The sequence below is a fragment of the Prionailurus viverrinus genome, chromosome B3 (assembly GCF_022837055.1).
Source record: "Prionailurus viverrinus isolate Anna chromosome B3, UM_Priviv_1.0, whole genome shotgun sequence".
Taxonomy (NCBI): Eukaryota; Metazoa; Chordata; class Mammalia; order Carnivora; family Felidae; genus Prionailurus; species Prionailurus viverrinus.
Genome location: NC_062566.1, coordinates 111101634 through 111122760, shown reverse-complemented (window position 1 = coordinate 111122760; position 21127 = coordinate 111101634). Strand labels below are relative to the sequence as shown.

The following is a 21127-nucleotide window of genomic DNA, read 5'->3' as shown; positions in this document are numbered from 1 at the left end:
CTTCTCAGCCTCAGAATTTGAGTGGCCCGTTGAGGGCCGCTTTCCCTCTGGTCCTCTGCCACCAGAGGCTGGGGCACCCAGGGCTGGGACGAAGTGCAGGCCATGCCCATGAGGCCCTGAGCACAGGATTCGCAATCGTGATTTGGGGCAAGCCGGCCTGGGTGTCCCAGGTGTGGGGACTACCACCTCCGCAGACGGCGTGGATGTGGGAGGGAAGACAGGGTGTGAATCCACTCTGGCTCTTGGGACTCTCTATTCGCCTCCCAACTTGACATCTCCCACGGCTAACGTCCATTAGACCCAGCTCCTTCTCCAGCCTTCCCATCGCAGAGAACCCACTCCACAATCTGAGAGCCATTTCTGATACTTTCTTCTCTTTCTCCCCGTGTCCTACCCATTGCTGGGCACTGAAGAGCCCGCCTCCAAAGCACGTCTGAGATTTGTCCGTTTCTCCCCACTGCCCCTGCCACCCCCTGGTCCAGGCCACCACATTGCTCACCTGGACTAGCCCCTTGCTACTCAGCGTGGTCTGTGGATCAGCAGCATGGGCACCACCTGGAAACTTGTTAGAGACGCAGGGTCCCAGGACCCACCCCAGACCTCCTGGACCCGAATCTACATTTCGGTAAGCTCCTCTCGGGTGACCAGGGAATTCTTGAGGCACGCACGGTGCTGACTCGTCTTTCCGCACCTGCTCTTACCCTCCTCCACCCATTTGAACACAGTAAGAAGAACCTTTTGGAGACATACCAGATGATTCCACTCCCCTGCTAAAAGGCTTCCGTGGCTTCAGCGCTCTTAGATGATGTTCAAGTCTTTATCATGGCCTATGAGACTTGCCTACTCCTGCAGCATGCTTTCACCCCACTCTCCTTCTGGCTCCCAGCCCTTCCTCCTTCTGAGTTCCCGGCAGGCTGGACCTCTAACTGGAACCTTCCTCACCTAGTTAACCCCTGTGCGTTTTTGCATCTCAACCATCACTTCCTCAAGGAAGCTCTGGACCACACCAACGGGGTCCAGCTGACCAGACCAGTTCTCACAGGCAGAGACTGCGTGGATCTGTGCTCCTCTGTATTCCTAGTGCCTCTGTATTCCTAGTAGTAGGTGCTCAACACACTTGCTAATTACTGATGCGCCAGAGCAGGCCCATGAGGGTGTGAGTGCTTGTGTTTCCGGAGCTACTGTGACTCTCCGTCCCAGGATTATGAGGACCAAGCCAGCATCAGATCTGGTAGAGCCATGGATGCTGTGCCCCCGAGATACCGGATCCCCTCTCTGCACATTGTCCTGCCAATCCCGACCTGCCCTCTGCAACCTCAGTGTTGCAGTTGCTGTGAGGAGGGGGCGGAGCACTCACTGACTGCCTGGTTCTGCCCTCACTGGCAGGCTGTCCTCTGCTCCTCCCACTTCCTCTACAAGTTCCAGTGGGGGCCAAAGACTTCTTTTTTCACCCCAAAAGCAATCCCCTGGCTTTGTCCCCCACACCCAAACAAGGGCGAGGACCCTTCCCTGGGTCCTGGCCCCTCACTCCAAGACCTCCTGACCTTCTGCACTGGCCCCTGACTTGCTCTTTCCAATCAAAGCTTGCTTTCATTTCTCTGGTATTCCCCCTTCTTGCCGTAGAGATGTACAGTCTTTTTTGACCCTTTTGTCCGTTTCTCTTACTCTTCTTCACACGGTCAACCACAGAGCTCAGCTCTCTCGACCTGAACGATCTCCCCAAACACCTGAGCAAAACTCTCATCTCTTCCAACTCGCTCAAGCCCCCCTGTGCTCTAATCCCCCAGAGGGCTGCCCTTCCCCCTCTCCCACCAGGACGCCTGCAGGGGTCTCCTGGTTGGCTCTCCACTCCGACCCCTTGTCCACCACCTTCTTTGCTAACATATTATGTTCAGACCACATCATTCAGTCTTCAAATCCTTCAGTAGCTCCCACTTGCCTGGGGAATCCTGTCTGCATCCCTAGTGTGACAAAGTCCTGCTGGGTGTGGGCATACCCCCTGAGCTGCTTCCCTCACTGGCTCCCTCCACCCTGGACTCCTGTCCGTTTCCTGGATAGGTCAGTGTTGTCGGGGGAGAGCCTTGGCCGGACACCCTATTGTGAGACTGGATGTAGGAGTTTGCTAGGGCTGCTGTAACAAAGTACCACAGACCAGGTGGCTTAAACAACAGAGATTATTTTGTCATAGTTCTGGAGGCCAGAAGTCCTAGATCGACGTGTCAGCAGGGACCCTTCATTTGAAGACCATGAGGGGAGGATGTGTTCCAGGCCTGTCTCCTGCACTTGTGGATGGCCATCTTTTTCCTGTGTCTTCACATCCTCTTCCCTCTCAATGGGTCTGTGTCCAAATTCCCTCTTCCTATAAGGACGCCAGTCAGTTTGGATTAGGGTCCACCCAAAGACCTCATTTTAACTTAATTACTTCTTTTAAAAAAATTTTTTTTTAATGTTTTTATTTATTTTTGAGACAGAGAGAGACAGAGCATGAGCAGGGGAGGGGCAGAGAGAAGGGGGAGACACAGAATCCGAAGCAGGCTCCAGGCTCTGAGCTGTCACACAGAGCCCGACGCGGGGCTCGAACTCACAAACCGCTAGATCATGACCTGAGTCGAAGTCGGACGCTTAACCGACTGACCCTCCCAGGCGTCCCTAACTTAATTATCTCTTTAAAGACCTGATCTCCAAATAGGATTTCGACAGATGCATTTTAGCGGGGAGGCAATCCAATTCATAACACCAAAGATCCCAGGAAATAATTATTTTCTCAGGGAAAGAAGATGGAAATAACGGGCAATGAGCATGGTTTATTGTCCTTAAACAAGGCACTGCAGGGAGCTGCGTGTTCCTTCCCAGAAGGCAGATTACTAATTTGGAACAAGAGAAAAACATCAGATAAATTTGCAAAACTTCTCGTGAATATTCCTTCTGATCCTAGGTAATACACATTTTGCTTTTTAAGAAACAATTTTTTGAACGGGTATTATAGTCACTTGCTTCAAAACCCAGAGTCACACAAGGGGTAAAAGATGATCCTTCCTCCCATGTCACTCTTCTTTCCCAGAGGCACTTCATGCTTCCTGTGTCAGGAGTGGTCCTCTGTACATAGAAAAACGTGCACATTGACACGTTTCTCATCATCTCTTTTTTGTACACAGATGATAGCATTCATGCACTTGTTCTGCACTTGGCTTTTCCCATACGACAGTGGATTCTGTAGATTGGTCCAGAGCTGGGACACCTGGGTGACTCAGTCAGTTAAGCATCTGACTCTTGGTTTCAGCTCAGATCACAATCTCATGGTTCATAGGTTGCAGCCCCACATTGGGCTCTGCGCTGACAGTGCAGAGCCTTCTTGGAATTCTCTCTCTCTCTCCCTCTCTCTCTGCCCCTCCCCTGCTTGCACTCTCTGTCTCAAAAGTAAGTACATAAACTTAAAAAAAAAAAAAAAAAAGATTGGTTCAGGACTATTATATTTGCTTTTCCATATCCACTTTGTATTTGGATGTATCGTATGCTGCAACAAAATGTTCCAGGCCCATCTTGTGATCTTCCCTCCCCAGCTCTGAATCAGCCATTTCTCCAAGGACTCCTGGTTCCTTTTAGTGGCAAACGATATTTTAAAAGTCAAGATCTAGGGGAACCTGAGGGGCTCAGTTGGTTAAGCATCTGACTCTTGATTTCGGCTCAGGCCATGGTCTCATGGTTAGTGGGTTCGAGCCCCATATTGGGCTGTGAGCTGACAGCGTGGAGCCTGCTTAGGATTCTCTCTCCCCTCTCCCTGCCCCTCCCCCACTCTCAAAATAAATAAACTTAAAAAAATAAATAAATAAAAGCCACGATCTGAACTCTAGGTATGCTCTCTGTAGTCGAGGTGTCATTGCTCCCAAGCCCTCTGGGGACAGCTAGGGAATATCTGTGTGTATGTGTATATGTGAACATGCACTGTGTGTATTTATTTCTGCATCTATTTGAGTAGATGGTATATCATGGGCCCCACCAATACCTCCAATTCCAATCTGACACAGCTGGGTTGGTTATTTTGTTTCCCTTTCTGATTTTGTAACTCTGCTCCCACTTACCGGCTTCAGAAAGGACTTGTTCAGTAATAGGAGGGACGAGGAACTGCATTATAATGTGATGGTTGTTGCCAAATTGCCCTGCAAAAAGAATGTACCCATTTACACCCCCACCAGATATTTTTAAGCTTTTTCTTTTGCCGGTATCATAGGTGGAAAATACTATTTCTGATGTTTTAACATGTATTACTTTTATATGATAGCTTGCTCATTTTTGAATGTTTCTTTTTTTTTTTAATTAATTTATTTGAGAGGTTGGGGAGGGGCAGGAGAGAGGCAGAGAGAGAATCCCAAACGGGCTCTGTGCTGTCAGTACAGAGCATGATGCCGGGCTTGATCCCATGAAGCGGGAGATCGTGCCCTGAGCCAAAATCAAGAGTCAGATGCTTAACCCTCTGAGCCACCCAGGTGTCCCCACTTTTGAATGTTTCTAATGACAAATCAAGAAACTTGGCAAGAGTGTTGTAGTTGGATATAACTACTGTCCTTCCACTTCTGCCCTAAAGAAAACAATAGAAGGGGTAAAAAACCAAAAAACCAAAAAACACCTCTCGGCTTTGGAATTGATGCCTGGTCGTTGCTGGCAGAAACTTGGTTGCAAACAGTAGGTGTCCCTTCTGTCGCCATCCCAAAGAGCAAGTGAATTGGCCCTGCGTTGGAAACTTGAATTGGTCGTTTCTGAAGACTCCCCTTGCTGGCAGGGGCCAGGAGCTGGTGGATTGTGACAGAAAATCTGCTATGCTCTGTTTTTGTTCAGGATAGACTCTGGGACAGACAGTCTCAAGATACTTGTCTCTGGGTGTGCTGAAATTTCTTTCTTGTGATTAAAATAATTAAAGTTTAGTCAATCCAAAGAAGAAAGGCATTTCTTATTTTGGTAGATCTTTTTTTTTTTTTTTTTAACGTTTATTTATTTTTGAGAGAGAGACAGAGACAGAGAGAGAGAGACAGAGCATGAGCAGGGGAAGGACAGAGAGAGAGAGAGAGGGAGACACAGAATCTGAAGCAGGCTTCAGTCTCTGAGCTGTCAGCACAGCTTGAACGTGGGGCTCGAACCCACGAACCACGAGATCATGACCTGAGCTGAAGTCAGACACTCAATCGACTGAGCCACCCAGGCGCCCCTTATTTTGGCAGATCTTTGGTATTAGGTTGAAATTGCCCATAGCTGACCTTTTTTATTAACCTGCAAAAACAACAGCTTTGGATGATTCTAATTTTATATGCTGGTATTTTGATCTATGGCCTAACAAGTCCCCTTCCCACTTACTTCCTTACCTGTGTTGTCGAAACATAATCCATCCTTCATGATGTAAAGTGAATGGCACCTTCCCTGGGAATCTTCGCTCATCCCGAGAAATGAAGTCTTCCTCCCTCCTCACTACTCAGGCACTGTGCTGGTGCTCCATTAGACTTTTTAAATGAAGTTTTAGGTAGCTGTTTAGTCTCTTTCTCCCTATTAGTCTGCAAGCTATTTGAGGACAAAGGCTGAGTCTTGCTCATTTTTGTGCCCCTGGAATCTAGTACCAGGCTTTGTATTAAGTAGATCCTAAAAAAAAACCAAAAAGTTTTTTAATTTTGTTTTTAATGTTTATTTAATTTTGAGAGAGAGAGAGAGAGAGAGAAAAAGCATGAGCGGGGGAGGGGCAGAGAGCGAGGGAGACCCAGAATCCCAAGCAGGCTCCAGGCTCTGAGCTGTCAGTACAGAGCCCCATGCGGGGCTCGAACCCATGAGCAGCGAGATCATGACCTGAGCCAAAGTTGGACGCTCAACAGAATGAGCCACCCAGGCACCCGCCCCCCCCCCCCAATTTTATTAAACGAATGAACAAATGATTGGAACATGAGTAAGGACAGTCTTCCATCCCGCAGACAGGTTACACCAAAAATCCCTACAAGTGTTTGGAACCCGGATGCTCAAGGGCTTTGGGACCACCCCAGAAGCCACAGCAGCCCTCATGCTTGGTAGTTAGTTGTGTTGAGCCATAATCCTTCCATCACACACCCCAGATCACCCCCAGATATTCAGCCCTGGCCCCCCAGGATTAACCTGTGAACAGGCTGCCTTTGCTGGAGGCCGGGTTACTTGCTCCTCCAGGGAGGCTGTGGGTAGGGAAGTCCATATTTGCCAAGCCCTCTGCAGTGCCCTGCCAAATGGAGAATCATCTACTACCCCGGGCTCAGGAATAGGTAAAGCTGCCCCACATGGGCTGCACAGGACATTCCTTTGTTGTGAAATTTTCTGGGTCCCCTGGGGCATCATGGGAAATCTGAAATGCCAAATAGCTGTTCACCTCTTGGCATGGGATGGGACGGTCCCTAAGCCCTGCCATGTTCCTCTACCACTAGGGAGCTTAGGGGAGTGACCTATGTATGTATATCTATCATCTATGTGTCTGTCTATCTATCATCTATCAATCATCTATCTATCATGCATTATTTAGAGGGGAAATCACAGTTTTGACTTCATCTCAAACATGGACATCTTGGACGCCAAACCTGCACAATTTTCAATGTCTTCTATGTCTTGTTATAAAGAGTAGGCAAACCATACTTTAACTTCAGGAATAATGACACAAGTGTAAATCAAAACAATGCCATTTTCTTTCAATTGGCATATTTTTTAAAATGATAATCCCCCATGCTAGCAGGGCTGTGGGAAAACACACACTGCCAATGAGAGTATAATTTGGAATAACTTTCTTGGTGGGCAATTTGAGATATAGCAAAAGCCACTAAAATGTTGATTTCTTTTGACCTAGCATTCCATTTCCAGTAGTTTATCTCAAGGAAATAATTTAAAATACTATCAAACCCTTGGTTACTAGAATTTTTTAAAAGTTTTGGTAATCCAAATTTTCCAGTAGTTTATCTCAAGGAAATAATTTAAAATACTATCAAACCTTTGGTTACTAGAATTTTTTAAAAGTTTTGGTAATCCAAATGTCTAAATTACCCATAGGATGGAAAACTGCAACCATTAAAAATTATGTAGATGGATGTTTTATGAGATTAAAGTAGACTGTGAAGATTAAGAAATCAAAATACTATTTAAAAATGATCTTCTTAGGGGTGCCTGGGGGGCTCAGTCGGTTAAGTGTCTGCCTTCAGCTCAGGTCATGATCTCACGGTTCGTGGGTTCAAACCCTGCACTGAGCTCTGCGCTCACAGTACAGAACCTGGAGCCTGCTTCCCCTCTCTCTCTGCCCCTCCCCTTATTGTGCTCTCTCAGTCTCTCAAGGATAAATAAACTTAAAAAATAATTTTTTTAATGATCTTTTTAGGGGCGCCTGGGTGGCTCAGTCGGTTGAGCGTCCAACTTCGGGTCAGGTCACCATCTGGCAGTTTGTGAGTTGGAGCCCCGCGTCAGGCTCTGTGCTGACAGCGCAGAGCCTGCTTTGGATCCTCTGTGTCCGTCCCCGCCTCCACTCTCTCTGCCCCTCCTCTGCCCCCACGATCTCAAAAATAAATAAACATTAAAACATAAAAGTGATCTTTTTAAAAGAGGAAACTATATTTAGGCATAGAAAAAAGAACCACATTACCAGGAGGTGGTAGGTTTTCTCAATTTTCTGAAGTGAGTGTTACTTTCGCATATTTTAAAATACTTCTATGCCATCGATCGGAGAAAGACCTACCTGAGAGGTTACTACTTTTGTTGTTGTCCAGGGCTCTCCGCTTTCCAGACGGGGAGGTGGGGGGTTCAGCAGCAGGGCAGGAAATTCCTTTTCTCTCCTCCCACCACCTTTCCCCACCTGCGGCAACCACTTCAAAGCCAGCCCTCCCCCCCAACCCCCCCCCCCCCCAGGCTCTGCAGGTTTTGTGGCTTTTTGCCTTTGTCCTCCCTCATCTGTCTTTTAAGAGAAAGGTAACAACTCCAGGTTGACCCCACGTTGGAAAGTCTCCCTTCCCCAGCATTCCTTACCTGATGGGACACGTTTCTGCCGGTTTTCCAGTGACAAAGAAGGCTTATCTATCAAGGAAATAAGCAGTCTTTCCTCTTCATATATGTTTTTTTTTCTCGTGGAGGAACAATTCCTGCCGCTTTGTGAACGGATTTATCATGGTCTGCGGAGCTGAAATGCCCCCTCTCCCTACACTGCTGGGCACCTGCCATTCTTTGACCCTTAGGTCATCTGTTATCCTACTGAAGGGTGTGCCATTTCCCTGCCATGCCATGAAATTAGTTTTTCCTCCGCCTGAAGCTCACTGGTTGGAACAGAGACTGAAAGGCAGAAGGAGGGCAGCAAGGGCCTTGGGAGGCAGGCAGTGTCAGATGGGTTGGGAATGGGACAATGGGACAGGGAGGGGAACACTTCAGCAGAACTGGGTTTGAACTCAATCCTGACCCCACCTTGGGCAAGTTAATCCACCTCTTTATGCCTCGGTTTCATTATATGTGGCCTGGAGCTCTGAGCAATAAGGGCACCTGCCTCGTAGAGCCGCTCTGTGCCCCTGGGGGTACACACACCGAGTGCGTAGAACTCTGCCAGGTACGCAGCGAGCAAGTATTAGCTGTTACCACCATTACTTTCAAAAGCTGGCAAAGCGCTCTTCCCTTCACCTCCTTACAACTAATGGCAGTGATGTTTGTGCGGACCCTACTGAGGACTGGGGTGGAGACTTGGCACAGATGCTCCTAAAACGTTTTCCCGACACTTTTAAGTATTAGAGAAACATATCCTGACTGTTACCCCAGGACAACGTTGAGAGCAGCCTGATCTAAAAAAACAAAAAAAAAAGTGGCCTGATTTTCTATCCCACAGTGCCCTGCTCTTCCCTCTTCTCACGCCCTTACCACCTTTTGTGATTGTTCACTGTTGGCCTCTCCTACCAGGCAATGACGTCTCCACCTCTGTGTGCTCTGCCCTCTGGTCTTGAGATCTCCATCATTCCCCGCCCCAGACCGTGTCTTCTGCTTCTCCACCTCAGGGAAGGGGATGGCTAGCTGCTCAAGGTGCCTTCCTCCCAAGACCGACTTCTTAAGTGGTCTCCAGGTAAAGTACATTTTATCCCCCTGAACAGTCTTAAGCGAGGGGGAGAGCGTCCTCCCAGAAAAGTGGAGCTTACTACATCATTCTGTTACTTAACACTGTCCAAGTGCTTCCGGCTACCCTGAAGATGAAGTCAAACTTCTCCACTCCTTGCTTGGAGGGCCTCCAGGACCCAGCCCCCGCTGCCCTCTCCTGCCCTGTGCTGAGCCACTGTCCCCCCAGCCCTGCGCCCCCTTTTTTTCCTTCCTCCACTGAATGTGCCTTCTGCTGCCTTGGCGTCCACGCATGCGTGGTGTCCCGCCCTTTAGCCTGGCGGTACGGCCCTTCCCATCACAGCTTCTTTGCCCTTCCATCCAAAAGATGCTTCCTGTGCCCCACCCAGCGTGGCTTCCCTGATCAGCACTGCACGCTGTGGGGACGGCCCGCCCTCCCAGGGCAGTAATTGTGCCCGGGTCCCAAACGCAGGGGCCTGCTCGCTGCCGAGTCCCAGTGCAGCACAGGGACTGGCACACTGAGAACGCCTAAGACCAGTAGTGTGTTTCCACTCCGGTTTGGGGCCTCTCCCCAATACCGTCCGCCTCTCCCTGTCCTGTCTCCTCTTGCTAGGCAGCCCCTCCCCAGAGCTGGTGCTTCACCACTTCAGGAACTCCTGCCACCTAGGCTTTTCCTGCTCGAGGGTTTCTATGAAAACTTCCTGGAAGGATCACATCGCTCACAACTGCCTTCGTAAGAACCTTTTTAATTATTATTTAGAAATGCAGTTATATACATAGAACAATTAAAATTAAATTAAACTTTGTACAAATATTAAAATACTATCTTCACACCCACCGCAATGTACAGGATACCAAAAAATATATAAAATAAAATAAAGCAAACCCAAACTGATTGAGGGACATCCTGCACAGAGTCAATGATGCATGTGTCATTTGAAACCATCATCTAGGAGTACCATTCTACAAAGGATTCCACAGTGGTGTGAAAAGAAGCCAGGGCGGGGTGTGGTAGGCCGCCATGCAACCCGCGTCCATCTCTCCTCCGGCCTGGCAATCTGAGTGCTGTGCCCCTCCGTTCCCTCCAGCCAGCTCTGCTGCCAGACAGAGGGCTCAACCTCGGGGTTTCCATTCAAGATTCTTCTAGGTTTTCAACTGGAAATTAAGAGCGGCAGCTTCCCAGCAAAGCTGAGCCTGTTGCCGTTCCCTGTTCAGGGAATCAGCTACTCTACCACTCAGTCTGTGCTTCGGCCAAGCAAAGTCTAGTTCAGCCCCTCCCCGGACCCCAGCAAAGACTGGCCCTACGTTGAGAGCCGGGAGTCCCAGAAGCCCTCGGCCTCACTGTCCTCACAAGCACACGGGGACTTAAGCCTGTGTAGCACTTCTCTTCCGGGCCCTTTATTCTCTTTCAGGAGGAAAGAAAGGCAAGGATGTAGAAGTGTTTGCAGCATATCCCATTCTCTATGTGAGGATATCCCTGTGAACGGAGGAGACACTGCCATGTGGCCAGAACTGGGAGGGAGGGGAAAGGCCGAATGCCTGTGGATCCCTGTGCCAGCACTAAAGAAGCAGGAAAAGTCTACCTTTGTCTGTCTTGCCATCAGGCTTCTCCACAGAACTTTAAAGCTGGCGGGGGGGGGGGGGGGGGGGGGGGGAGGGGGGAGAAGGGAGAGGAGGGGGAGGATGAATGGAGAAGACATTAGCTTAAGTTCTGTTTGCAAATGGAGTGTTAGTAGAATGCACACTGAAGTGCCTTATAAAGCCAAAAGAACTCACAAAGTGGCTGGGACTCAGTCCATTTCACAGTTCACACCAGTGAGATGAGAACACGGCACACAACATTCAGAAATGGCAAAAGAGAGAGCCTATCCGCTAAACTAAGGCATTGAAAGGGACGGAAACCTTAAGTGATTTTCACCACATACTGGCCCTTGAAAGTCGTTGGCAAGTCAGCAGGATAGAAAACCACTGAGTCAGCTCATGTGTGCAAAAAGACACTTTTAGTCCTTTGGTGCTGGCTACCCTCCTGGACAAGCCCTCTGCTGGACTCCCCTAGAGGTGAGCCCGGGAAAGCCAGGGCCGTGGTCTTCCCACCTGCTCTGGGATCCTTTGGCAGCCTCCTGCCCAACAGCCTGCCACCTGCCACTGCCCTGGTCTCTCAGCCAGGCCCCACTTCAAGGCAGCTGTGGAGTCCCTAATCCCTTGAAAGGGACAAACCCCAGAAGCTCTAGAAACAGCAGCACCTGGCTGATGGCTAAGAAACTGCTTCAGAGAAGAGAACTGCAAGAGAAGCCGCCAGCAAGGATGTCAGCTGCAATGGGAGGCCTGGATCCTCCCCCGACAGGCCCCGGGAGGTGGGAGGTGGGAGGTAGGAGGTGGGAGGCGGGAGGTGGGAGGTGGGAGCTGGGCCTCAGCAAAGCCAGGGACAGAGGGGACGGGAGAGAGGTGGCAAAGGTGTGTGTATGCTAGGTTCCCATTTATCCAGACTTTCTTTCCTACCAGGTAGTCAAGTCTGGGCTTGTGATCCGCAGGACAGTGTTAATGGTGAGCAAGGTGGAAGAAGGCTTCAGAAGAAAGGCTTTTCATTTTTTCCCCCAAGGGCTAAGTTCGTCACCTACTCGGCTGAATAAACCTCAAATAGCATAATCTCTTAGGGAGGGAAAGATCCAGAGCAATGATATAAAAAAGGGTAAGATCTTCCATTTTTAAAAATATTCTAGACTAGAATTCAGGCTGCAGGCTCAACAGTGAGACTTTGGATTCCGCCCCCAACCCCCGCCCCCCACCGCGATTTGTCCCTGCTGTCTTTTCTGGAGGAAGACAGGGCACCCCTGTGGGTAAAGGAGGCAACTAGGGTCTGTAGGGACCCTACCCTCCAGATGGGCCCCGTGCCAGCAACCGCTGACAGGCACATCTCCGAAAATGGCCTCTTTGGAGGCAAGGGCAGGCCCCCTGGTCTGCAGCATGTCCCTCAGAGGCTTCTGTGTTCCAGCACCTTCACCAACCTGCTCTGTATGGAAACACGCCAGCCAGGGCTCTGCGCACAGCACGTGAGGGCTCCTGGGTGGGGAAGGGGGGAGGTGTGGGGTTGCCCGCAGGCCCAGAAGGCACTGCCCTTACCCTGAGCGAAGGAAGACTACAGTGGCGCCAGGAGGCCAGGAGCGGGCAGGTGGTAAAGTGCGTGTTGAGAGTGGCGCGGGAGGCTGAGAGGAGGCCATTCCTCTTAATCTTTGCGGCCAACCACGCCTGGAGCTACCCTGTTAGGTCAGGTACTGAAAATAGACTGGGTTCTTTACTGTTTTCACCATCCCAAACAGAGCGGCTGGGGAGCAGCAGAGGTACAGGTGGGCTCAGCTACAAGTCTCCCAGCCCCAGCGCTTCAAAAACAAAACAGAAACAAGCATTCTTTAATGCCACGTCTTTTGAGGATGACAGTAGCCTGGCTGAGCTCTGCCACCCCAGCCCTGGTCAGCATTCACACGTGGCAGAGCGAGAGCCCCCAGCAGGAGCATCTGGGAGCACCAGGCCCACCCGCTCCGACTCCAGGACCCGGAGCCAGGCTGCTTCGCAAGCATTCACCCGCTGCAGACCAGCAAGGGGGATGTACAGGAGTGTCGGCCCCTCCCCCAGGTGCCAGGGACTCGCTGGTGGGCTGGCGTGTGGAAGGGTGGCAGGGGGGCCAAGGGAGAGAGCAGGGACTCGCTGGTGGGCTGGCGTGTGGAAGGGTGGCAGGGGAAACACAAGCAGGGAAAGCAGCAGTGCAGCAAGCAGCAGCACGCTTCCTGGGCACAGTTACTAAGGCACGTGACTGTGGTGACGAGGACCCTCAGGACCGGGGCTGGAGCTGCCTGCAGCTGCCTGGGGACTCGGTCTGTGCCTCTCAGGCTCCCTTCCGTCACCACGAACCCAGAACGGGGCAACGTGCCCCAAATGCCACTGGCCACACAGACCTTCCGTGGCACCTCAGCAACTCTCCCATCCCAGCGATGATTCACCTCGGGCCCCTGTGGGCAGCAAGGAAGCTGGGGCTGCCAAGGACCAAACCCAGGAGGCAGCAGGCCACTTCCCCTCACACTCCAGTGAAACAGAAAAGACCAAGGCCAGGAAGGCCGGTGCTAGAAGTAGGAAGTGAGAATTTGCATATTAGGAAGACAATCACCCATCAGCCACCTTCCTTCCTTCCCTCCCTCAGGATCTTCTCAACGCTTCTCAGAAACTCAACAGGGCCAGGGGCCAGAACCTCTGAGCTGGACACCTGAGTGCTGGGATAGCTTTGGCGTGATTTTCCACATCCTCCAACCTCAGCCAAAGAAATGTGCCACGGGTGTCAACCCAGGGCAGGCCCGGGCACCCACATCCTTGCCCTAATTAGAGCCACTTTTGGATCTGCTCCTGCTAAGGGCAGTGGTGCCAGCCCTTAAAGGTGACAGGCCAGACCCAGACCCAGGCCTGGCCCTCTGTGTGCCGGAGGGCAGCAGTGCAGCCACCAAGGCTTGTAGGACAGCAACAAGCCTGCATGACAGGGAAACCGAATGGGCTGGGTGGGGGAAGGCACGAGTAAACACAGCGGCTCTCAGGCCCACGCAGGCTGGTGGGGTCTGCCGCCAAAGAGCTGGCTGGAGGGGACCCGGAGGGCTCAGGGAAAGGAAGAGTTCAGTCCAGCACATTCAAATGTCTCCGACACAGATGGGAAGGCTGGAGTAGGCAAAATGCCAGCTCCTCCAGCTGTCCAGCGGGCAGATGGCGAGAATCATCTTGAGTTTCCAGCAAGGTGGGCCTGGAGGCCCTCAGAGATACAGAGATACACAGATACACAGGTGGCAGCTCAGGTATCCGGGTAGGGTGGCTGGAGTATGGCGTACTCAAACCCACAGGGAGAGGGAAGAGGGGCAGAGAGGACCGTTGCAGAGAGGAGAGGCCCGTGGCAGCACTCATGCTTCTTTCAACAGCGGGATATCTGCAGGAAGAGAAGGAAGGAAAGCACAGTGGTTACCCTGCTGGGTCTCTCTGCAGCACGTCTGATCCCACTGCATGCTTCCCATGCAGGCCCTGGTCTGAAGAAACAAAATGCTTCACTCATACCTTCTAGAGGAGTCTACACCCTTCGCCCCTTCTTTAGGCCTTCCTTGCTCATCTCTCCCCCTACCTGTGTGATGAGCTCTGAATGTTTAGTATTCAAACCCCCTCTGGTCCCACCACCTTGAATCTCCTGTCTGCCTTGACTCTGCTGGTCTAGTTGCTTCTCTTTCTACCCTTAATCTCACCCTATGAGGCTGCTGAGCCCTGCTTAGGTCCTACCTCCTCCTTAGAGCCAATCACCAGCTGTGTGATACCGAATAACTCACTTCCTTCCCTGGGTCTCGGGTCTCCTTTTATGTCCATCGGGTTACATGGATGCCTCATGGTCCTGATTTCCTACGGTGCTGTCAGCCTCAGACAGCACAGGCAGTCTGCAATGACCGATGTATCTTGTTTTCTGTGCCCCTCACACTGACACAGACCCTACAACTCCTGTTTCCATATTTCTTGAATACAGGCCCGATCTTCCCAAGACAGTCCATGCAGGCAGACAGCATGTTTCAAATTACTTTCTATCACCTCAGAAATCTAACTGGCACCAGACACAAGATAGGTTCTCAAAAATGTTTGTTCAATAAATGGAACAAAGCAAGGTACTGAGGAGAAGAAGGGAGAGGAGCAAGCACCATCAGGGCTCCTTAGCAAAGATAAGGGCTGAGAAGTACACTTGGGACCTGTGTCAATACATACAGACACACAGGGGCACCTGGGTGGCTCAGTCGGTTAAGCGTCCGACTTCAGCTCAGGTCACGATCTTGTGGTTCATTGGTTCAAGTCCCAAGTCGGGATCTGTTGACAGCTCAGAGCCTGGAGCCTGCTTCAGATTCTGTGTCTCCCCCTCTCTCTGCCCCTTCCCTGCTCACGCTCTGTCTCTATCTCAAAAATAAACATTAAAAAAAACTTTTTTAAAAAATGTACAGACACATAACATGCATAGCTGGCTGTCCATTGGGTCACTGGCTTCCACCTTTAAACGCAGGTCAATTAGGCAATGGCCCCTTCCCAGCTCTATATCCCACCAAGAGGAAAGAAGGCATGCTGTTGATTCAGGAAACTCCTAAATATGATCTGCATTCAAGAATTTCCAACTTCTCTGCTTTCAGATACTCTCAAACTCAGACATTAATGGCACCCAGGACCTCCAGGGCACATACGTCTTCCTCACTGGTTTTCGGAGGGGCTTGGTAAGTGCAGAAACCTACTGTCAAAAGGGAAACCTCTAGGTTTAGCCTGCATCCTGAAAAGCACTGGGGTTTCATACAAAGATATTTTTTAAAGTGACAGAGTCAATCCCGATATTCAATTCTCCAGGCCCCAGAAGAGGCAGGTAGGTCAGGAGTTGGCAATTTCCTTCTATGGCTGGCTTGCCACCAAGAACCCAGAGTCACCTGAGAGGTAGCATGGCACTGTGGGGTTATAAACACGGGCTCTAATCCCAGCTCAGCTACTACCAATGGGCAAGTGACACCTTCTCCGGCCTTAGTATCCTGATCCGTAAAATAGGGATGGTAATAGTATCTACTTCTCAGGATCGCTGTGAGGTTTAACTGACACAGTGCAAGAAAACCAACTAGCACAGGACTTGCATAGTCCTGTTGAAAATGAAACTGCTGAATCCCAGGCAAGAAAGACTGGCTCCAGTTTTCTCTGTAACATGACCCCATACCTCTTTGTCACTCCTGTCCTTTCAGGAACATAAAAATTATCACAAGAGAACAGACCCTACTCCCGCCTCCAGCCAGCTGTCCTCTCTTTGATTTAGCACAGGCCTGTGACCACAAATAGTTTTGGAAACTCTAAACTACGAAGATTCACAGACAACAGTCAAAAGTCTCCTACACAGAGCCCAAAGCCCTGCCGGGAACTGAGGGTGAGGCCTTATTCTGCAGGCTAATCCCCCAGGTATTATCTTCCTTTGCCTCCAAATACCCAATTATGAGAGAGGCTCACGGTCCCTCCTCACTCCCAGCAAGGCCCCCGAGCAGCTCATAATTCACAATCAGTACAGACCACCTACCATCTGTGTAGTCCTCCGATGTGAGGGATAAAAGGCTTTGTATGTCACTGTTCTCTGAATCTGGGGCTTCTTTGTATGCCACTCGGCTGTTCCCTGAGCCGGCCACCCAGGAAGAGGTGGTTGCCTGATGCACCATCACAGTCTCTGAGCCCTGAGAGCCCCAGGCTTCACATAGTCCAGACTGGCCCGGGGCCTCCTCCTCTCCGCCTGCAGAGGAACAGGCCCCCTGGTCCTGCAACTGCTGCTCCCTTGGTCCGTTCCTCCCACCGGGCCCAGACCCTTCTGACAGCACGATCTGCACTCTGGGGTCAGCAGGAGGCACACAGTGACCGGAACTGCCGTATACAGCTTCCTCGTAGGACGGGAGCGCAACCTGGACTCCATCCACCATGATGGAAACCTGGTCGCCAGATACCCCCTGGTCGCGCCTGCATCCAGAAGAGAAAAAGACAAAGGAAGAATGAAAATACACAAAGAAATAGATACCAACAACGACACCAACAATGCCAACCAGTTTTGAGCACTTACAACGTGCCAGGCACAGCACTAAGCGCTTTATCCCACTGAACCCGCAGGTGAGCCCTTTCAGGTACAGATTCACCAAGAATGCAGATGAGGCTTAGAGAAGTCAAGTACCCTGCCCAGTCACACAGCTGGTGCGGGAAGAAGCTGGGATGTGAATCCAGTTCCTGGGCTCTTACCCTCTGGGTACCCAGGCACCCAGCCCTCCCATATGGTGTAAAAAGTAGGAACCTAGAGACGTAGAAATAAAGCCAGTATGCAGCACAGGGAGGACAGGAAAGTAAGAGAGTAATGCTTGCACATATCTGTGAGTATAGTGTCTGAACGCTTTAAGTGGGCACACTGTGTGGTGTGTGAATTAAATTTCCATGCAGCAGTGGTTAAAAAAAGGAGAGGGAAAAGAAGCATTGTGGTCTTGGGACGCCGGAGTCAAAATGTGAAGAATTCTATTCCTGTGACTCAGCTACTGTACTTGCCCTTTATTTTATTCAATTTTTTAAAAGTGTATTTATTTTGAGAGAGACAGAGACAACATGTGGGGGCGGGGGGGGGGGGGCAGAGAGAGGGAGAGAGAGAATCTCAAGCCGGCTCCACACCACCAGAGTGGAGCCCGATGTGGGGCTCGAACCCACGAACCGTGAGATTATGACCTGAGCTGAAACCAAGTGCTGGACGCTTAACCGACTGAGCCACCCAGGTGCCCCGCTTGCCTTTTTACCTTTAACTTAAAAAAATTATATGTGAATTACAACATACACACACACACACACAAAATAGAAAAATATACAGCTTACTGTTTTATCCCAAAGGTACTGCCCCTACCGAGGTCAAGAAAGAGCATGCTGCCAGCACCCACACACCCTTGCTTCCTGTCCCGATGACTCCCTACTTCCTCACACCGGAAGTAACCACTATCCTAACTTACATGACAATCAGGCTTTTGCTTTCTATTTCAATAGTTTTACTGCCTAAAATGAACCCCTCAACACCACAGTTGAGTTTTGCGTATTTTTGATCTTTATATAAATGGGATATACAATGAATGTGTGTGTACATATGTGTATGTGTATCTGGCTTCTTTTACTGAACTTTGTGTGAGATATATTTATGCAAACACCTTTTTTTTTAATCACTTTTTGATATAAACACACTTTTTTCCTGAACCATTCTGAAAGTAAGTTATTTATGGCTAAATAGAACATTATTCAGCAGCACACCCCTCCGAAGAACCTCTTCTGCATACCTGCAACATTATTACCTCCTTGAAATTTAACAATGGTATAATACTGTCATTCAAATTTTCCTAAATACCCCAAAATATATGTTTTGGCTGCAGTCTCGTTTGTTTTCGAGGACCCAATTAGGGCTCATGCATTGCGGTTAGTCCTATTCTACCTCCTTTCCTCTAGAACAGTCCACGATAGCTTCTCCTTCATGACAAGGATACTTTTTGTTAGAATCCAGGCCAGTTGTCTCCTATGATGTCCCACAGTCCACAGTCCGGACTTAATTGTTTCCTTGGGATTAAGATTCCAGTCAATTTTTGCCTGGAACACTGTATCATTTGTGATGCTGTGTTCTCCTCAGGGTATTACACCAGAACACACAGAAGCTCCATGACTGGACCACATTACTATTGCTAGACTGTTATTAGCTCTTAATTTCCTCATCTGTACTTGCAGATAAAATCTGTGCTACCAATTCAAATGGCATAGACACTGTGAGGATGACAGAAGTGGTACTCAGAAGTGCCTGGAGGTTTCTGGAAGGAAGGGAAACTGATGGCAAGGTGACATAGAAAGCACTGTGCATTCTGGTACGTGCTTAGCTTCTGTTATTCAAAATGCGTTTTGTTGTTGTTGTTTAAAAAGTAATATAATACGTGGGGGCGCCTGGGTGGCTCAGTCGATTAAGTATCCGACTCTGGCTCAGGTCATGATCTCACAGTTTGTGAGCTCGAGCCCCATGTCGGGCTCTGTGCTGACAGCTCAAAGCCTGGAGCCTGCTTCAGATTCTGTGTCTCCCTCTCTCTCTCCCCCTCCCTGCTCATGCTCTGTCTCTCTTTCTCTCAAAAATAAATAAACATTAAAAAAAAATTAAGGGGTGCCTTAATTTGGTGGCTCAGTTGGGTAAGCATCTGACTTTGGCTCTGGTCATGATCTCATGGTTTGTGAGTTCCAACTAACAGCTTGGAGTCTGGAGCCTGCTTCAGATTCTGTCTCTCTCTCTCTCTCTCTCTGCCCCTCCCCTGCTCACTCTCTCTCTCTGTCTCTCTCTCAAGTAAATAAACATTAAAAAAAAAACCTTTAATTTAAAAAAAGTAATATGTGTAACACAGTACAAAATTTGAACAGGGCCCATAAAAAAACAAACAAACAAATAAATCTTTCTTCCACTCAAGTCAGGCAAAATCAGCCAATTACTTTTAACACACTTACCAGGTAACTACAAAGGGAAAATACTCCCTAATTTGGATGAAGCAACAAACAGATCAGCTTGACTTTACATGGAAATAGCCAATTCTTTCAAGTAGTTCCTCTTCATTCTACGAACTGTGTAACAACCTTGAAAAAACAAATAGCTACTACCTGCCCCCCCCCCCCACCGGCCCCTGAAAAAAACAAAATAGAAAGAAGAAAGAAAAATCACACAAGTACACAAAGATGAAACTTAGCCTGAGCCTGGTCTGTAAATTCCAGACCAGGAAGCGTTTGATTTAACACAACTTAGCTTGTTCCTCTGTGCCTGTGGATGACGACAGTGACTGATAAAGGGCTGTGAGTGCACATCAACTATTCTCAGGGGAATGAGGAGCTGCCGGGGCAGCCCAAAAAACTGCAGGGGGCCGTGACAGCCCCGGGGCAGAGTTTCCCCTAAGGGATACCCTCAGGGCCAGTCCCCCACCACTGCCACCCCCTCCCCCATCTACCCAGTCTGGGATGACTTGTGGGCAGCGCACTCAACTGGAAAAAGGAAAGTGACAAAGGTGGGCAAAAACCCCCACTTCCTCTGTTTCTAGCACAGTATGGCACAGTGGTTGCCATCCTGGCCGCGCATTAAAACCACTGGGAGCTTTTTAAAAAACACTAATGCCACAAGGTGCCTGGATGGTTCAGTCGGTTAAACGTCCAACTTTGGCTCAGGTCGTGATCTCACGTTTCATGGGTTCAAGCCCCATATCTATGCTGACAGCAGAGAGCCCACTTTGGAGCCTCTGTCTCCCCCTCTCTCTGCCCCTCCCCCACTCGTTCTCTCCCTCTCTCTCTCTCAAAAATAAACAAAAACAAAACAGGGGTGCCTGGGTGGGCGTCCGACTTCGACTCGGGTCATGATCTCACGGTCTGTAAGTTTGAGCCCCGTGTCAGGCTCTGTGCTGACAGCTCGGAGCCTGGAGCCTGCTTTGGATTCTGTGTCTCCCTCTCTCTCTGCCCCTCCCCTGCTCACGCTCTGTCTCCCTCAAAAATAAATGAACATTAAAAAAAAAAAATTAAAAAAAATAAAATAAAAAACAAAACAAAAAACACTAATGCTAGGCTCCCACTCCAAACCAAATTAATCAGAATGCCTGGGGATAGAGGCTTAGGTGTTGGTATTTGTGTTTAATTCCCTACAGATGCCTGTATGTGCAGTCAGGATTGGGAACTAGGGGGCCAGGGCAGTGGCTCGCAAACAGAGCCTGCCTCAGAATCACCTGGAGGGCTTATGAAACTACATGGATGGGTCTCGGCCCTAGAGTTTCTCATTCAGTTGGTCTGGGGTGGGGCCTGAAAATTCTCATTCCTAGCAAGTCCCCAGGTGATGCTGATGCTGCTGGAACCACACTTTGAGAGCCACTGGTATAGGGCAAATGACAAGGCTTGGGGGTTGGACAAGTCTGGGTCCAAATCTCCACGGTGGTCATCATCTAGAGGAGTCACGACCTTGACTTAATCTCTCTGAGCCTCAGCTTCCTTATCTGCAGTGATCCAATGAGGATTAAGCTAGTGATAAGCAAAATGATAAGCACAGTGCCAGGCATATCCAGGAGTTGAACACATGGCAGGGCCCTCCCCTTCCCCTGGGCACACACATCAGAAGAGGCTGCCAGGCCCACAAGCACCCCTCTGCAGTCAAAGGCCAGGCCTCATGGCGATGCCCGCTGCCCCCGACCACGGGCCTCACCTGCTGTGATGGAACGACTTCAGCTTCGGCTGCAGCAGCACAAACAGCACCACGAGGAGGAGAATGAGTGCCACGGAGCTGGCAGTGGAAGCAACTATGGACAGCGTGGGGACCCCAAGTGATGTGTGGGCATCTTTGTCTACAGAAATAAAATCATCATCAGAAGGGTGCTGTGCCCAGACCCATAACATGTGAGCCCCATAGCTGATCTCGTCAAAGGTCCCTTGCACGGTGCCATGGCCATGGCCATTTTGGAAGTCTAAGTGTGGAGCAGCTTTTACACAT

The 21127-nt window shown here is 49.8% G+C and overlaps 1 protein-coding gene and 1 long non-coding RNA gene across 3 annotated transcripts in view; one reads left to right on the top strand and one right to left on the bottom strand.

Moving 5' to 3' along the window:
• The window catches only part of LOC125168975 (uncharacterized), a 24848-nt gene extending 3721 nt beyond the window's left edge, over positions 1-21127 (top strand). The window contains exons 2-3 of the long non-coding RNA XR_007153359.1: positions 5772-5777; positions 21117-21127. This is a non-coding gene — a long non-coding RNA (uncharacterized LOC125168975). The remainder of the gene's footprint in view (positions 1-5771; positions 5778-21116) is intronic.
• Positions 9794-21127, bottom strand: part of SUSD6 (sushi domain containing 6) — a 98017-nt gene continuing 86683 nt past the window's right edge. For both annotated transcript variants that reach the window (XM_047864536.1, XM_047864537.1), the window contains exons 4-6: positions 20843-20981; positions 16160-16587; positions 9794-14020 (exon numbers count right to left, since the gene is read on the bottom strand). In XM_047864536.1, coding sequence (XP_047720492.1) covers positions 13995-14020; positions 16160-16587; positions 20843-20981 — 593 coding nt within the window. In that variant the 3' untranslated portion in view covers positions 9794-13994. The remainder of the gene's footprint in view (positions 14021-16159; positions 16588-20842; positions 20982-21127) is intronic.